The following is a 17798-nucleotide window of genomic DNA, read 5'->3' on the forward strand; positions in this document are numbered from 1 at the left end:
TCTGTACAGGAAAGGTGCCTTTGGCCAGAGATATTCCTGGAATAGCCAGGATTAATGGCATGCCAGAAATATAAACGCAAGCAGGATGTCGCACTGGAGCTCAGCCACCTCAGCAAGGGTCTCCCATCACCCTGGGGACCTGCCCAGTCTGCAGGCAGGAGCAATTCCTTGCACAGCTCCAGTTGTTTACGTGGAAACTGGAAACTGCCTTTTCCCTGTAATATTTATTTCCCACAGTGGCTTACACAGTCCTTGCCAGGGAATATCAGAGATTCCTGTCATTATTTATCCTTTTGTCCAGGACAGGATTTAACTGGAAATTATTTGTTTAAAAAGGAGAAACTCTTATTAGCACATCGAGGAGGTCTCCGTCCTTTATTTGCGTCGTGCGTATAATCTACTGGAAATTGAAGTATTCAGATGATTTGAGTAAGTTACTGGCCTCTGTCTGCTAGCCAGGAAGTTCAGGAGCCTGTGGTGGGGTCAGTACCTCTCCATGGCTTTTTGCTTTTGATTTTTCCGGAGGAAACAACTCAGCACAAGTCTATTTCCTAATCCACAATCTTCTTCCAGAGTCCACACAAAGGTCTCTAAAACCCAACAGGACACGTCACCAGCTCCTCTCAGCCTGCACTGCCCAAGGAGCTGCTCTGCATCCAGATGCTTTGTTTTCTACAGATTTTCTACTCCCCTTTACCCCTCCTCCTTTGGTTTTTCCAAACTCAGCTCATGCTGGGGAGAGCAGCACAGAGCTGCACCTCTGGGCCCTTCTGGGAGCTGAGCTGCCTCGTGTGATTTCCCAAGCTGGCTGCTACCTTCCAGGCATATCTTCACCATCTGAGGCTTTTCAGGAGCTCTTGTCTTTGCCAAATCTCACGTTCCTGGAGTTCCAAACTTTCCCTGACTTCTCTTGCACTTTCCCATCTCTCAGCATTGTAGCCTTTAATAACTGCTGCTTACCCACATGTACACACAGAATGTCAGAGACCTCTTGCCATTTCCTGACTCATTACTCACTCCTTGGCTCTGCACAGCCCACTCAGGGAATGCTGCAGTTTCTGAGTGTCCCTGGTTGCTGCCTGCCCCGTGCAGCCCTGTGAGCCTGGTCGAGGTGGCCGTGTGGCAGGTGAGCCATCAGGTCTGATGAGCTCCCAGTGCCTCCTTCCTTTTCAGAGCATGCTGACAATGATGTTTTCCAGCCACAGGCTCTGCAGGTATCACATCTGCCACTTCCCAGGGTGCAGAGGCACAGAGCACAGCAGTCCATGCCACCAGGAATGCCCCTGCACTCTTCCAGCTCGAGATCCAGCTGCTTTCCCACAGTCCTTGCACAACCCGTGCAGGCTGCACCCTTTCCAGAGAGCTCACATGGAGGGTGTGACCCCATACAGCCCCACAGAGGCTCCACAGCCATCGCACAGGGTCAGGGTTTGAGGCTGTCCCGTGCTCAAGGGTTTGCAGAAGTGGTGAGTTCCCCTGTGACCCAGGTGGCCCTACAAATCTGAAGCCGCTCCGCCACTGCATCCCAAAATGTGCCCTCAAATTTCTCCAGAGGCTTTGGGAAGATAGAACACGCTGAACTCAGAGCCTGCCCCATGGACAGCAGGGGCCTTTTGTTGAGAGGGATTAGTGCAAGGGGGCTGGAGAGGGAATCCTGCCCCAAAAACCAGAGCACTTTGTCCATCCATGGCACTTCCCATCCTGAGACTTCCTGATGAAAGAGCAGAGCCAAGCGAGGGGCCCTGTAATAAATCAACACCCCAGAGACTTTGGCTGACGCAGACATTCCTGAGCAGATTTAAATCTTGTTTGTGAGGAGGGATCCCTCCACGTCCACACTCTGCACACCCCAGCCACTAGAGAAGCATCTGGCAGCCAGTCCACGGCTCAGCTACCCCAGACACATCACAGGGCTGCTGATCAGCGGGAAAACTCTGTGGTTCCAGCAGATCATAAGCTTATTAAAGATAGATTTGTGCTTTGGTCTGCAGAGATAAACAGATCAAAGGCATTGTGGTCTGTGTGCCAGTGCCGCCGGTATCCCCGTTTGGCAGAGAGGGAGGCTGGGATGTGCTCTCTATTCCCAGAGCAGGGCATTGGGGGAGCTCAGCCCGGCGGGGGAGCAGCAGGGAGCGAGCCCAGGGCCACATCCAGACTGTAATGAGCCCATTCTTGGCTATTTGCATGGGGAACTTGGAAGCAGCTGGCGGGGACTGAAGCACCTCCCTCACAGGACTCCCCAGGCCGCTCTCCCCGGGCCCTGCAGAGCCAGGGGGTGGCCAAGCTTCGCTGGAGTTCTGCTGCCAGCCCGGGATCTGCTGTGCTCAGGAGGAACAGCTAAAAGGGGAAACAGCTCCTCGCACAGCTGGCCCGGCAGCTGATATTTGCATAGTGCTTTGAGACGCGCAGATGAAAGATTTGAGAGACACGAAAGGCTGTCACTGCCTGTTTGTCATTTCGTGTGGTTCCTCCCTGCTATCGCACGCAAAGGAGACGACTTTCAGGAGAGGTGAGTGCAGCTTGAGGGAAAGATAAAACAGTGGAGGCTTTTCCTGCCACGTCCCCTTGCACTAGGAGCACACCTGCGCCCCAGAGCTGGCTGGGCTCCAGCCCCCTCCACCCACTTAACAGTCACCTCACCCTCATCCTTATCTGTCCCCAGTTCAACGCAAGAGTCACCATCGTCCCTGAGCCACCTCTGATATCCCACTCCAGGCTCAGCTGTGCTTGCTCTCAGGGGCTCTCATGAATTGCAAAGCCAAAAACTGGGAATGAGTGACAGCATCAGGGCTGCCTGCAGCAAGCAAGTGCGTGCCTGCAGAAGAGAGCCGGGAGGGAGGGAAGGAGCCTTAGCACATGGCAAACCGGCAGCAAGGGCCCTGAAACTTCAGGTGAGTGAGGAAGGTGATGGTATCACTCAGGAAAGCAGCAGCAGGAGGCAGCAGGCATCCCACCCCCCTCTCTGTGCCAGGCACGGCTCGGCGGAGCCCGACACGCCGTGCGCTCGGAGCTGGGCTCGCTTTCAGCATTTCAAATTTGCCGGATGATAACCTCGGTGTGCGAGTTCGCAGCTCTGATCCCACCCACTCGAGGTCTGACTCATGTTGCAGTCACCGCTGCCCGGGTATTGGTACGAGAGCAGGGAGGGAGGCTGCTTCGAGAGGAGGGAGGAGAGGAGAGAGGAGAGGAGAGGGAGCAGCACACGCTTCTGCCTCCGCCACCGAGCCGCACGCACCGGGCAAAGTTGGAGCCGGGGCAGCCCCTGGAGTCTCCCAGACGCTCAGGGACTCTGAGGAAGCAGCACATTTCCCAGGTAATGTTTTTGCCTTACTTCTTGCTGAGTTGTTGCGCTGCTAAAATACTTTTTAGGTGAGATTCAGAAGGGTTGGTGGGTCCTTGCTAAATGAGATCCTGCATTGGAACGCTGGGGCAGGCGAGAGGGGGTCGCTTGTCAGATGCTGGTGCCATCAGCACCCTGTGGTGGCTGAGTGGAGGCCAGTTTGGGGACTTTTTTGGCTGTTGCTGGTGGGGACAGCTGGATCCGAGAACATCGGGGAAGGACATGGGTGCAATGTGCTCAGGGCAGAGGCAGAGCCCTGCCCATCTGTGGTGTGCAGCCTCTCTGCCCAAGCAGCCTCTCCACGGGGGCTGCTGCTGACTTCTCACACTGAGCTGCCCGAACCTTTTCCCTGAGCACTGCAGCCCTTCCATCCAGCCCCGCACACCCTGGCAGCTGGGGGGCTCTGCTGCTGCCCCGTCCCAGGGCATGGTCAGATCTGTGGGGCAGGACACCCCCAGGCTGGGCTGTAGCACAGGAGGGGTGGGCAGTCCCAGGGGGGCCCCATGCTCGCTGTCCCTCTCCAGAATCGGCTTCAGCAGGAGCCTGAATCCCAGAAACTCGGGCAGCTCCAAGCACACCCGTGAGCCTGACTCCTCTGTTTTCAGTTTCACCTTTCCTGGACTCTGCCGAGCAAACTTTCAAAGTGCTGACTGCTCTGTGCATTTCCACATTGCTCTTCACATTTCCTGATTTTTTTCCTGAGCAGCTTCTTCTTCAACCACAGAGCCCCTTTCCTCCTGGTGAAGCATGACGGAGGGCTGGTGGCAGTGATGGGAATTTTGTCCTGGCTCCCCCAGCCCCTCTGCTCATGCCAGAGGCAATAATTGCTGCTTTGTATCAGACGTCACACTGGGATAGGGCAGAGAGAGCACAAAACCCTGGAGAAGCCCCAAGAACAGGGACAGAACCTCTGGGGATGCAGCAAGACAGGACAGCAGTGTCCCCTTGAGTTTGCCCTCTCCCACATTGCCTTCAAGCCTTACCTGTGACAAATTTGCTGTTGCCCCATAGTGAATGGGCCTGGCAGGGGATCAATATGCCCATTCCCAGCTTAGGAGTTTTGCAATTCCCACCATCAAACCTCAGGCATCCTGTCTCAGACCAGGAGAAACCCCCCCACTCCTTCCCATCTCTTGGCTGAAATACGTCTCCCAGCATGCCCAGATGTTGAATCTCAGGAAGGAGTTGAATATAACTCTAGAAAAAGCCATCACGCTCTGCTGCGAGCTCTGCATGGCCAGGGGAATTCACTTTGCTCCCAAGTGCAAAGTGCTTTTTCTGCCTGCTCTTTTCTCAGAAAGAAGCTATCATGGGAGGCAGAGGAACCTTTCAGGTCTGCAAGGGCACAGCCCTCCTGTCCCTCAGACAGAGCTAAAAGGCTTCATGTGGTGCTTCTCCTGAGCCCCCAACCACCTCTGTCCTTTCCAGAAGTGGGGAATACTTCCCGAAGAGAGGCTGCCACATTCAGGCACTTCCTGAGTGCTCCTCCCCACTCGTGTGTCTGCTCCTGGTGCCGATGTACCCAGGCTTTTAGCAGGTTCAAAACAAACCTGTTATGCCAGGAGTGGAAGCACAGGAAGGGAGAGCAGCCAAAGCATTCCCTGCCAGAGCCAGCACTGCATCCCATTAATCTCACTGCAAAAGTGTACCAAATGCTGGAATTAATGATGCTGGAGGAGAGATGGGGAGGGGGAATAAAAGGGTAAAATGCAACAGAAATTTCCCATTAATAAATCACAGCCCCTCCTCAGAGGAGATAAGTGCCATTCTGAAGGGGAACACGGCGGATCAAATGCAACGTGGACTGCAGAGCAGAAAATATCTGTTCAGGCAAGAGAAAGCAGAAATTACTGTGAGAATTGTAAAGAGGATAATGGGGAGACGATAGGATATTACAGTGGAAGGGTCATTAATGCACCAGAGAAGGCTATTAACAGAGTTCCTTAAAGATCAGCCTAGAGGTAAATTTTATTTAATGGTTTTCATTAGTGATCTTAAAATTAGACTTCTGAAAATTAGGGCTTCTTTAAGAGAAATGTACTGGTGACAAAAACTTGGGAAAAGTTCTGCACTGGACAAAGGACTGAGTACTAGAGGAGAAGAACCAGAGGATCTGAAGATTAACAGAAACACACCGGGCTGGCACGGGCTCACATGCTTAGCAAAAAGCAAAACTTGCTACTCTAGGCAGCTGAAAACACCATAGGAAAAATATCTGACTTTTGGAGAGCCCCAGGATGAGTGCAACAACAAATGCAACCTGAGAAGTCTTCACAGCAGAGATAGTGCCAGAGAGAACACCAGTGCCACGGAAAAGGCAGGAGAAAGATGACCCAGAAGCAGTGCCCTGCTCTGGCTCCCTCAATGTCAGGAGGGTGATTTTGAACCACAAACAGGTCCAGGCTGTGATAATGAGGATAATCAGGTAAATGTAAAAGCTGCCTGGTGAGACAGGGCTGGAAAGGTATCATTTATTCCGGGGTTTGCTGGAAAGACTGCCATGGGAAACAGCTGCTCCACTCGTACATCGAGGAGGAAATCAGCTCACTCTGCCAAAACACAACAGGAGCAGAGGACACAGGTACTGAAGGTGGCTGTGAGTGACCTGGGCACAAAGCCAGGGGCACATGTGGAGTCACGGAGAGCCAATGCTCCAGGAGAGAGCTCTGAGCTGGATGCATCATCCCGGGGTCTGTGTCCTGGTGGCAGTGAGCAGACAGCCCCCCAGCTATACCAGCCCTCCAGCCTGCTTTTCCTGCAAAGCCATGTCCAGAGGCTAATCTCTCCTGGGGGAATGTTTCCCTGAGATAATTTGGCTGAGGGATGGGGAAAGTCTCCTGCACCTCCTCCGCAGTTAGGCTTGCAGCATCACACATCCAAGGGGACTGGAGGCAGGTCCTGCCCCATTCCATGGAGCAACACCCCAAGGGTTTGCAGGCAGCTGAGCCCTGCAGCCCACATTGAGCCACAGAGTCCCCAGCACTACCTGAGCTCCTCTGCAGGGATGGGGACACCTCTGTCCCCTGGCAAGTGGCCATTCCTTGCCCTGAGCTAATCTGAAAATGCAATAAGAAGCAAAACCCCTTCTGGGCACATCTGCAGGGCAGGGCTGTGCCAGGAGCTGCCCTGGCACCACGGCAGAAGCCGAATGAGCTGAAGTGCCCAGAGCTGGGTCCTACCAGCAGAGCCCACGTGAGCTGCGAGAGCCAGAGGCGGGAGCAGGTTGTTGGTGTGTGGTGAAGCAGCCACGTAGGAGGCTGCCATCCACCCACAGCATTTTCTAAGTGTGCTACTCCCCCTATAATTTAATCTGCCATTTCCACATGTTGGGAGCAATGAAAACACATCCCTTTCACTTGGAAATACCCTTCTGTGGGAACAACCTGTTCTCCTCGCTGCCGTCAGTGGGCAGGCAGCGCTCAGCTTGTTCCACACTCCTTTTGTGAGTGAACAAAGAGCTTTCCATGGCAAGAGCCTGTGCTGCAGCTGGAGGTGAGGAACTGCTCCACACGCTGCTGCTGCCGTGGCTGAAAGCATCGCATCCCTCTCCCAACAGCCTCAATCCCAGCACCCAAACTCAGAGGGCTTCCTGTCTGCCGATGAGTTTGCTCTGCTCAGCAAAAGGCTTCCCATGGGCTGGTTCGTGGCTTGCTGTTTGCTTTCCATGCCTTTAGAAGCAGCAGGGCTGTGGGAATCGCCTCTAATCTCAGTGGTCCAGTCCCAATCTCCCCCCTGGATGGCTCCTGGCAATCAGTGGTTGTTTACTCATGGTGTCTCCCTGGTACCCTCCCTCCTGTGGCCCCCATGCCTTTAGACTTCAATCAAAGACATCAATCATCTCAAGAATATTTCAACCTGCACCACAGTGTTATCTTGTTGTTGCAGGGGGAGTTTAAAATCTCACCTTTGTCCTCTGACAAGGCTGGATCTTTTCCTTCCCTGGAGTTTCTTCTGATTGCTCCATCTCTGCAGCCTGTTGCACTCGCAGAGAATCACCTCTGCCTTCCTGCACAATCCTGGGCACCACCAGGGAGGCTTCCCTGCTGCTCCACAGGGTGCAGAGAGCCTGCAGGGCTGGGTTCTGCACCACCCACGGGGACCAGCACGTTGAGGAGGATGGGGAGACCCCTCAAATCATCTGGGAAGCTCACGGTGGGAGACCACAGCTTGGACACAGGCAGATCCATGAGGGTCAGCAAGTCAGTCCAGCTCCTCAGCCATTCCCAGCCCTCTTTCTTGTTCCTGCACTGCCTCAATTCCCCTTTAGGTATCTTCCCAACATGGATATTGCTTCCAACCAAGGACCCAAGGTCCCTTTGAATCTAGATGGGGCAGGGTCTTGGAGATCACCATAACCAGCAGCTCATTGTAAGTTAGAGTGGTTTGCTCTGTTGTTTCTTCCCTGGCAATGTGTGGCATTTTGTTATTTGTATCCAGGCAGAAAACAGCCAGAAAAAGTCCGTCTGCAAGGGATATTCTTCTTCCCTCCCAGGACCCAGAGCAGGGTGGGGGTTTCCCATACAGGCTACGGGAGCTGCTGTCATTTGTGGTGGCAGGGACCAACCCTGGGCATTGGGCTGCTGGCAAAGCTCAGACACAAGGACAAAGTTTAATGAGATTGGCAGCCGCAGCCAAGATTCAGAAATTACGTCGTCGTGACTAATTTGCTGAATTGCATAAGAACTGCTATCTCAGGAAAATTGTTTCCTCATATCCTCCTCGTTCTCACTTTTATTGTAAGCCTATAGGAACATGACAATTTTAAAATCCCTGCCCTTCTCTCAACATCCCTCCATCACATGAGCACCCCTAGGGCTGGGAGAGCCCAGCTGGCAGATACACGGGTGCCTGGCTGCCAAAGGACTTTCCAATTTGGGTTTAAGTGGGCTGGAGCAGCCAGGGAGGTACAGACACCCTGCTTCTGGAGGGGTTTGAGGGGAAGCTCAGAGGGTCTTTGCCCACTGCAGCTCTGACTTGATGCTTTTATAGAATCACAGACTGGCTTAGAAGGCATCTTACAGATTTCATTCCACCCCTCTGCCAAGGACAGGGACACCCTCTGCAACACCAGGTTACTCAGAGCCTTATCCAGCCTAGACTTGAACATTCCCAGGGATGGGGCAGCCACAGCTTCTCTGGGCAATCTGTGCCAGGGCCTCACCAGACACTTTCTTTTGCAGGTTGTCCTTGGGAGGTGGCAAAGCTCTGTCCCTGCTGGAGCACTGCTGACCACTGTCACCAACCAAACATGCAGAGGGCATGAGAGCCCACAGGACCTGACCCAATGGTCACTCAGAGGAAAGGAGAAGGCAAGAAAGGGAAAGAAGCAGTTGAGATCCACCAGCAGCTGCCACAGGGCATCAGCTCCAGCAGTGAGCTCCCAGAGCACAAATGAGTTGCAGTGCCACATCTTTCCTGGACCACATCATTCCCAGCACACAAGGCTGAACGTGTAAAGTGACTCTGCAATGTTCTCCAAGATCCCTGTAGAACAAGGATCACTTTGGGAAGGGCTCTAGACCTGCCTGGTCCAGGCTCACTCCAAGCAGCTTAGGATCTTATGAGAGCAGGACTGCTCCATCCTTGCAGTGACACCATGGATCCCTGTTACAACCACACAAGCTCTCAAAAAAGGATGGACTTGCCCCTGCAGCTGCTGGTCGGGTTCTTTCTCGTCGTCCTCATCGTGATCACTCTCTGTGGTAACATCATCGTCTGCCTGGCCGTCACGCTCGACCGCCGGCTGCGGAGCTTGACAAACCGCATCATTGTGTCCTTGGCCATCACAGACCTGCTGCTGGGCCTTCTGGTGCTGCCGTTCTCTGCTTTCTATGAGCTCACCAAGGAGTGGCCCTTTGGCAGCGTTTTGTGCAACATCTACACCAGCCTGGATGTCATGCTGTGCACGGCCTCCATCCTCAACCTCCTCATGATCAGCCTGGACCGCTACTTTGCTGTCACCACCCCGCTCCGCTACTGCCAGGTGGTGACTCCCTCCCGGGTGGCCGTGGGTTTGGCCGTTATTTGGACCGTTTCACTGATGGTCTCCTTCCTACCCATCCACCTGGGCTGGAACACCAAAGGCGCAGCAGTGCAAAACACAGGCCCCAGCTGCAGCAAGGAGTGCACGCTGGCAGTGAACCTCGTGTACGGGTTAGTGGACAGCTTGCTCACCTTCTACATCCCTTTGCTCATCATGTGCATCACCTACTACCGGATCCTCAGGATAGCGAGGGAGCAAGCCAAGAGGATAAACCACACGTGGGGCAACGCGCCCATGCCATCCATGGTGAAAGAGCACAAAGCCACCGTGACGCTGGCAGTGGTGCTGGGAGCGTTCGTCGTGTGCTGGTTCCCCTACTTCACCATGTTCACCTACCGGGGCGTGTGGGGGGACAGCCAGGTCAAAGGCACGCCCATGTCCATTGTGCTCTGGCTGGGCTATGCCAACTCAGCCCTGAACCCCATCCTCTACGGGACACTCAACAAGGATTTCCGAGTGGCGTACCAGCACTTGCTGCACTGCTGGAGGACGGGACACGCCAGGAACTCCCACCTGCCTCCCCTCCAGAAGGCCCAGCCCAGGGGCAGGCAGGGCCAGGGCAGGCAGGAGGGTAAACCCTTGAAACTGGAGGTGAGGAACGAGAAAGGGACTCTGCTCACTGATGGAGCCCTCAAGAGGTAAGAGCCTTCCTACACTCAGGACTTTGATGGTAGGTCTGGCCCCAGAGAGCAAGGCAGAGGTGGGGACCCCACATTGTCCATGGACTTTTAAGCAACAAACTGATGCCCCAGCTGGAGATCCTCGCCCAGGCAACTCCTAAGTTCAGCCACTCAGGAATTCCTCACCACTCATAAGAGCCCAGCTTGCATCCCCTCCATGCTGGCAGCACAACTCCAGGTACCCCAGCTTCCCGCATGGCCGGGCCTCCCCTGGAACTGCCACCGTTCACAGGGAGCACAAAATGTCCCCTGGCTTTGCTGGGTAATGGGAACGGTTGCCATCAGAATTTGCTGTACTGAATGGGGTGAAGCTCTTAGCTGGGGCTGCTCCTCAAAATCAGCCATGTCCCTGTGAGGAACAGACAGCAAATTCTGGGCACAGAGCAGAGCTTCAGCAGCCAGGAAAGGTGACAGGAGGGAAGATGGGAATTAGTCCTGAGGCACAGTCAGAGCACCTGCAGCCAGGCTGAGAGTCCCTGCAGGAGCCAAGGTCTGGGTTCCCAGCTCCCTGCAGAGCAGCTTGGCCACTTCCCTTCCTGTCCGAGCCACGCACCCTCAGCATTTCAGCCATCAGTTTGCATCAGCAGTGAATTCAGCCAACAGCAAGTTCCATTCCCATCTCTGGAAAGGGGCAGGAGTAGCCCAAATTAGGTTGGCAGATGTTTTTAGAAATACAAATGCCCATGTAAAGTTAGAGCAAAAAATTCCCCTCAGGGTCATCCCAAGCATGTTACGAGGGTCAGCACCAGCAAAGGGTGTGGTGAGGGAGCAGGATGGGAGCAAAGTGGGCAAGTTCTGTGCCAGGCTGTCTCCCCAGCCCCCTCCCTGGGCACCCACATCCCCACATCCCCTCTCACTGCCTCACTCCAAAGCATTCACTCAGCCAAGCGCAAGGAGAACGGGGAGGCAGGCTGTCAATCTGCTGCTCCTGAGATAATCTAACCTCTAAGCAGTGCCTGATAAGCAGCCCAGAAACTTTCCATCCATAGATAAGGAGTCCTTTGATTCCCTGTTCCCAGCATGCCAGCAGAGCAGCCGCCGCGCTCGTGCGCGCTCGCAGCACATGCCCTTGATCTGCCCCAGAAAGAGTCTTAAGCCACCAAAAGGAGAACTCAGGGAGGTGAACCAAAGTTCAGAGCCATCCAAAAGGCTGATCCAGCACCGTGCCTCCCCCAGGGCACCAACGGGACTGTACCCAAGGGAGGGGTGCAGAAAAAGAGATGCAGAGGGATGGATTAACAGGAATGAATACAAGAATGCAGATCCTGGGGCTGCCTTTTTCCATTTCCAAGGAATTAATGAAGAGCCCAAAGTTACAGCGTTTGGCAAATTGTAGGTTGTATATAAAAACATATGGAAAACGTGTCTAAGGTGGTGGGGGTGTTTCTGCAAACATACAGAGACAAAGAGAGCTATCCTGTTTACCCACACAGAAGTGCAGCCCCTGGGCAAACCAGGAGCTCTTGCACTGAGGCTCTGCAGCTGAACCAGGAGAGCTGGTGGTGGGGAACAGGCTGTTGGGATTTCCCTGCACAGCCGAGAGAACAGAATATAAATGTCAGTGTCTTCTCAAAATGCTGACTTACCACAAAGGGACAATAATGACTTGGAGGGAGATTAAAGGGGAAGAAAAATGGGTTTCTGTTCCTCAGGCAGAGGGCAGGGTCACTGATTTCCTGGCTTTTACCCTCCCAGCTTTTCCGGGTAGAAAAGATTCTTCCCCTGGTTCCCCAGAGAGAACACTCAATCAAGAGGATGTTTCCTGACCTTTCTAAATCCAGAGAGCTCCACCCTGTCCTACACAGTATCACCACTGTGGTTTCCACTCACAATCAGATAAGAGTTGCTCAAGCACCTGCTTTTACTTTCTCTCCTTCCCTTCGTAGCCCTCTCACGTCACAGCAATCATGCACCAATGATCATATGTGGCCCCTTCCAGCCCTTTTTTCCATAGTCAGATACACAAAGATCTGCTGTTGGCAGATGATCAGGATCAACTGATGCCATACAAGACAGGTGAGCACAGGATTTACCAAAAACCTGGTGGCCAATTTCACCCACAGCACAAACCAAGCTGGTTCCCCTGGCCTCTTCCTCTCTGCAGAGTCTTCAGAGTCATCTGCCCTGAACATGTTAACAGGAAAAAAACCAACATAAACCATTCCAAAAACTCCTAACCCCCCAGAGAGAAACAACCAGAGCTCAGAAGAGCTCTGCTCAGAGAAGCTCCGTGGGATCATTCAAGGGAAAACAGAATTTTGAACTGCTGCCCTTAATAACAATGTTCTTTTCAGTTATGAGGCATAGGGAAAAGACTAGCAAACAAGAGTGGGAATACTGGAGAACTGCAGCCAGTCTCAAGGGTCACTCAGAGCCTCAGTCAGGAGCAGGGCAGGGAGTCAAAAGCCACGAGACCTCCACAGCATTTGGGGCTGGAGGGCACTTCCATGAGTGAGGACCAGGCAGGGCTGAGAGAACAGGACCAAGCAGAGATGCAGGGGGAAGACAGCTGCTCCCATTTCCACACCAGGCATCAGAGAGGAAGGCAACTCACACAAAACCAGTGAAGAAAACCAGAGGACCTCAGGAACCTGTTTCAGTGCAGTGGGACAGGGCTCTGAAGAGACCTGGTGCTAGGCTTGCTCGTGGCTGTAGGCTCTGAGACCAGACCCTGATGTTCAGAGAGATTAAAATCCCATGAGAGGGAGCATTCAGCACTAACAGGGATGTGCTGGGGAAGAAAATGCTGGAGCTGAGTGGCTGTGGATCCCATTCTTGCATGCCATCTGTGCTTAGAGCAGCATGGGACAGCACCATGGCCACAACATATGGGCAGAGGAGAAGCCAGTTCCCACTGGAAAGGGTCCCTGTCCTAGTCACAACACACCTGCTCCAGCTGCCAGCCTCAGGCAGACTCTACCTGGTGCTCCACAGGGCAAAGCCAGGCTCATCCAGGCTAGCACTGACAGACTGGACTGTTCTTTTTCTCTGTCTTCATGTGCAATTTCACCTTTCCAGCACTGGAGCTCTTCTGTGAGTCTCAGCCAGCCCGCTGCCCTAGGACCCACATCTCCCAGCCTTCAACTCCTGGCTGCCCTCTTCCAAAATCCTGTCTGTGAGGTTGAAAGGACAACACTCAGCTTTCCTCAGCACAAAACTCAACAGCAGAGGCGAGAGCTGCAAGGTAAGTACAAGGCCAGGGTTGCTGGGTGAAAATGAGGGAGGAGGCAGCTCTCCCTGCCGTGGCATCCACTGCAGTTTTCCTGATGGCACCTGGTGCAAAGGGTGATACCATCATAGATAAATCCTCACTTCTTTATCCATCACTGGTTGCTCTCCAGCCAAGTCCCAAGCTCAGGAGAGGTGCACAGAGCTGGGCCCCCCTCTGTGGCTGCCCTGGAGTTTTGGGATTATAGAATGAGCCTGAGATGCATTGAAAGATGCTGCATCCTGCCTGCTCCTCGTGCACTGCAGAGGCAGCTGCATTCAGACCATGAATTTCCAGCACACTTCATTTTCATGCAAGCCTACATCCACATAAATTGCCAGCAGCTTTGGCGGAGATGCTGGCAGGGCTCCCGAGGTGAAGAGCTGATGCTGCACCAGGCATTGCTGCTCTCTCCAAGTGGTGCTGGGCTGGAGGCCACGACTGCCATGCATGGGGATGACTCTCAGCTCCAGAGAGCCACTTTGTGCAGCCCTTCTCAGGAAGAGTCAGGCAAGGTCACCCTGACCTCCCCATGCTCTCCCCTCCAGTGCTTTGTGCTGATAACCTGGGCCCTCCATATTGACTGTGCCTTGGGGTGAAATACAGCCACTCACGTGCTGGAAGCTGGGCACACTTTGTCCCTGCTGCACCCTGAGCACTGATAACCTCAGCCAAGGTCACAGCAATGACAGGAGCTGGTGCTGTCTGTGCACACACGGAGCTGGGGTGCAGGGACCCCCAGCCCTGGGGTGCACCATAAACCTGCACATCTCAGCAGCACTCCCCATGAATCACCCTGGAAGTGCCGTTGCCCACCAGCAGAAGGAGAAGCAGAGGCCTGGAGGCTGCAGTGCTGTTCCTTGGGGAGGCTGCAGTGCTGTTCTTTGGGGAGGCATCACTGCTGCCCTGCAGCAGGAGCAGAGTGAACCCTCCAGTCTGGAAACCACAAAGCACAGAGTGAAAGTCCCCAGGGCAGGCACAGCGCAGACACAAAGCAGAGTCATCTCTGCTGCTGTCACTGCCCAGCAGCAGGGGCAGAGGAGACACCAATTCCAGCTCTTCTGCTTCATGCTCTCTGTCTCTGTGCATATGTTCTAAGGCACATGTAGTTTCTGTGAGGTGAAAGCAAAATGCCAGCCATCCCCTGAGAGGCTGCTGATCTAATCTTCAGAATGAAGCAGAGGTCTGGGGGAGAGGTTTGCAGGAGATCTGAGGTCCTGGTGTGACCACAGATTTCCTCTCTGCACCATGGGGGTGGGGACAGGAAATACCACCTCATACAGGACACCCAACCAAAGAGCTCCTGACCGAAAAATTCCCTGGCCCACAGCAGGGAGAGGGGCCATGGGAGAAGCAGCACCCGGGAGCAGAGCAGTGCCAGCTCCAGGACATCAACTTTTGTCAGGCTACAACTCTGGCAACTCAGCCCTGCTGCTGCTAGCTGGCCGAGGGACAGGAAGAACAGGCAGAGAAAGCCACAAAGCAGAGTGATATTGCTCAGAGGGGCACGGGGTGACAGGTCTTGGGGTGATGCAAGCCTGCTCAGCTCTGCCCAAATGCCAGCACTCAGCATTTAGTCAAGGATACTGAGAGCATCCCCACAGCATCACTTCACAGACCCTCCAGGGCACAGCAGGTGCTGAATGCAGCACCCCTCACACTGGGGAGCAGGAGAGGGGGGAAATGGACCCATCTGCATCTTGCAAAGTCATTGATCACCCTCTGTGTTCCCCTGCAGGGCCCCTGCTCTGGCACGCAGCATCACTCAAACACTGCTGGAGAGGCCTCTGCCCGCCCAGGTTTCTTCCCAGGAGGGTGCTGGGTTAGAAGAGCCCTCGGAGGAGCTGCAGAAGAACATCTCCCCATCCTGTCTGGACAGTGACACTTTCAGCATCAAGCCCCACAGCAGCAGGAAGAGATGCCTGAGGAGCTGGCTCAGGAAGCAGAGCATGCCCTCGGCAGGGCTGGGCTGGGCTGGGCGTGCCTCTCCAGAGCCCTGGCAGTGGGCCAGGCTGCTGGGGGAAGGGGCTGCTGTTGAGGTCTTGGTGCCAGGCAGACCAGGCTAGGATGGAGAAAGACAACACAGACACCACCTTCCCTGGTGTCCTAGGGATGTAGCCACCCCTCAGAGGGGCAAGGCCCTGGTAGATGGGGATGCTGTGGCAGGAGGGCTCAGCGTGGCGGATGTTGGCAGCCACGAGTGCTGGATGTCCTGTGCACAGGACATCCCCGTCCCTCAGCATCCATGCTGGGGCAAGGCTGCTTCCCATCCCTGGGGCTGTCCTTACACCACACCCCCTGTCCCAGCCCTACTGCAAGGCAAAGAGAAGCCCTGGAGCCTGCAGGGGAGAACTGAGCAGCCAGGGCTTGCCCCAGGCTCTGCCCTCCCCAGCAGCTCAGCACAAAAGAGGAGGTTTCCGCCCCAAGCCTGTGCAGAAATCATCAGTGGTATAAAAAAAATCTAATTAAGACAGAAGGAAAATGAGATTCTTGATTTCTGTGGGTGTGCTTTGTCCTGGGAAGAGCCTCCCTGCCCTGCTCTATCCTGCTGTCCCATCTCCATCCCTCTGCTGGGGCAGAACCTGGACACACAGCACAAGCCCCCAAAACAGAGGCACAGCTACCCTGGGCGAGGCTGGCACCCCCCAGAGCACATCTTGCCCTGTGGGATGATCCCTCAGGATGTGCCTGAGCTGATGGAGCAGGGGACACTTTGCCGTCCCCCAGGCGCGGACCCGGAGGGGCGGCACCGCCGGCTCGGAGCTCCCCCTGCTTGCTGCGGGCACGGAGCGGCCCCGAGCTCCGGCCACACCGTGGGGATCACCCACGGCAGGGCCGGGCTCCCCGACCCGGCACCGCGCACCCCAATCACTCCCCCAGCTCCTCGACACCCCCCGAGCCACCCCAGCGCTGGGTGTCACCATCTGCCACCGGCTCCTGCGTGGGTTTCACCCTTCCACCACTAATGAGGGGTTGCAGGGAGCAACTGGCTCCCAAAGGGCGAGGAGAGCTGAGGGGGGAGCGTTGCAGCCCCAGTGCCCCCCAGCCCCCAGCCAGATCCCACCAAAACCCCAGCGGGCAAGGAAACATCCCCAGCACGGGGATGCTCTGGCATCAAGGTCCCCTCGCGGTCCTCCCTCGTGTGACCTTGGGGTCAGGAGCTGTGAAACTCCTGGGCTGAGCCCCCAAACAGATTGAGAAGTTGCCTCATCAGCAGCTTTGCAGGGTCCCTGCAGAGGAGCACACGGAGCTTTTCCTCCCCAAACAAACCCGGCAGGAGCGGCCCGGGGCCGCCCGGAGCATCCTCGCTCTGCTCCAGCTCCGGGAAGAGCTGGCAAACACACACCCAAACCCCTGCCACCTATGATAACAATTAGAGGCTTATCTAATTGCAAAAATAATTGCAATTGAAGTGTTTAATTACCATGCTAAGCAGGAAGAGCCGTTTCCTACTGTTCCAGTAGCACTCCCGATCCATCAAACGAGGTTTGGGGCTTGTTTGGGTGCTGGGCTTTTTTTGGTTTTTTTTGGTTTTCTTTTTTTGATTATTAGATTGCAGCCCCAGGGGATTAAGAGATTTGCTAATTAGGGTCTTGGAGAACAGCTACCAATTCACAAACACTTGCTTTTAATTTCAGTACTAACGAGGCTGGAAGGGGAGAAATCCAAAATGCGGAACATCTGTGGCAGTGCTGGCTGCAGCAGCGCTGCCCCCAGCCCCTCCTCGCTGGGCTGGCACTGCTCAGGGACCATCCCAGAGACCCCGGGCATGGGCTGGGCTTGGCTCGGTGTAAGCACAGGCAGGGTGGAGCTGCTGCTCTGGGTCGCTGCTGTCACCGAAGCCACCGCACAAACTAATCCCAGCATCGATCATCTGTCTAATCCCCTCAGGGACCATCGGCTTTCTCAGTGATGGGCTAATCCTGGTCCTGAGGCAACCGTTCCATCCCCTGGGGGTGCAGCAGCAAGAATTTCTCCAGGTGACATGAGGTTTTGTTCTCCTCTAAACTGACAACAAAAGAGAATTTAATTCTCTCGCCAAGCAGCAATTCTGGGAGGGAAGAGAAACTGCTTGAGAAGCTCCTAACCAACATCTGCTCTCGCAGATAGGAAACATCCCCTGCTAGTGGAGGGAGCACAGGCGGGGCTGGCTGCCAAGTGCACGGGGACATCCCCTTCCTCCTGTCCCTGCAGGGGGACACAGGAGCTCCACTGCCCTAAATACAGCACCCAACCCTCACCCTGCTCCCCCCAGGGACCCACAGTGCCTCCTGGCTGGGCTTCTCCCACCAAACCACCTTTCCCGTCCTTGCCACAGCTCTGGGGAGGGTCCAAAAACCTGCGAAGAGGGGACACAGGGAAGGAGAGAAGCACAGGGGAGGCAGGAGCAGCCGCAGGGCATCCAGGCGTCCTGTCCCCCAGGAGCACAGCTGAGACGCGGTGGCTGCCACAGGCCGGAGGCAAAGGAGCGTTTTATTTCTTTTAGATAAAAGAGAAACATCAGTAGAATGAGAAAAAAAAAAAGTG

General features: G+C 54.8%; 1 protein-coding gene across 1 annotated transcript; it reads left to right on the top strand.

The window, feature by feature from the left end:
• The first annotated feature begins 2266 nt into the window (after nt 1-2266).
• Nucleotides 2267-17798, top strand: HRH2 (histamine receptor H2). The gene is made up of 4 exons (XM_038150417.1): nt 2267-3313; nt 8521-10021; nt 13082-13247; nt 15010-17798. Exons 2-3 carry the CDS (start codon nt 8901-8903, stop codon nt 13098-13100), a joined length of 1140 nt encoding a protein of 379 aa, XP_038006345.1. The 5' UTR covers nt 2267-3313; nt 8521-8900; the 3' UTR covers nt 13101-13247; nt 15010-17798.

The sequence above is a fragment of the Motacilla alba genome, chromosome 13, assembly GCF_015832195.1.
Source record: "Motacilla alba alba isolate MOTALB_02 chromosome 13, Motacilla_alba_V1.0_pri, whole genome shotgun sequence".
Lineage (NCBI taxonomy): Eukaryota > Metazoa > Chordata > Aves > Passeriformes > Motacillidae > Motacilla > Motacilla alba.

Excerpts from the sequence above, each read along its gene's own strand:
- HRH2 (XM_038150417.1), top strand. The coding sequence starts at position 8,901 with ATGAGAGCAGGACTGCTCCATCCTTGCAGTGACACCATGGATCCCTGT.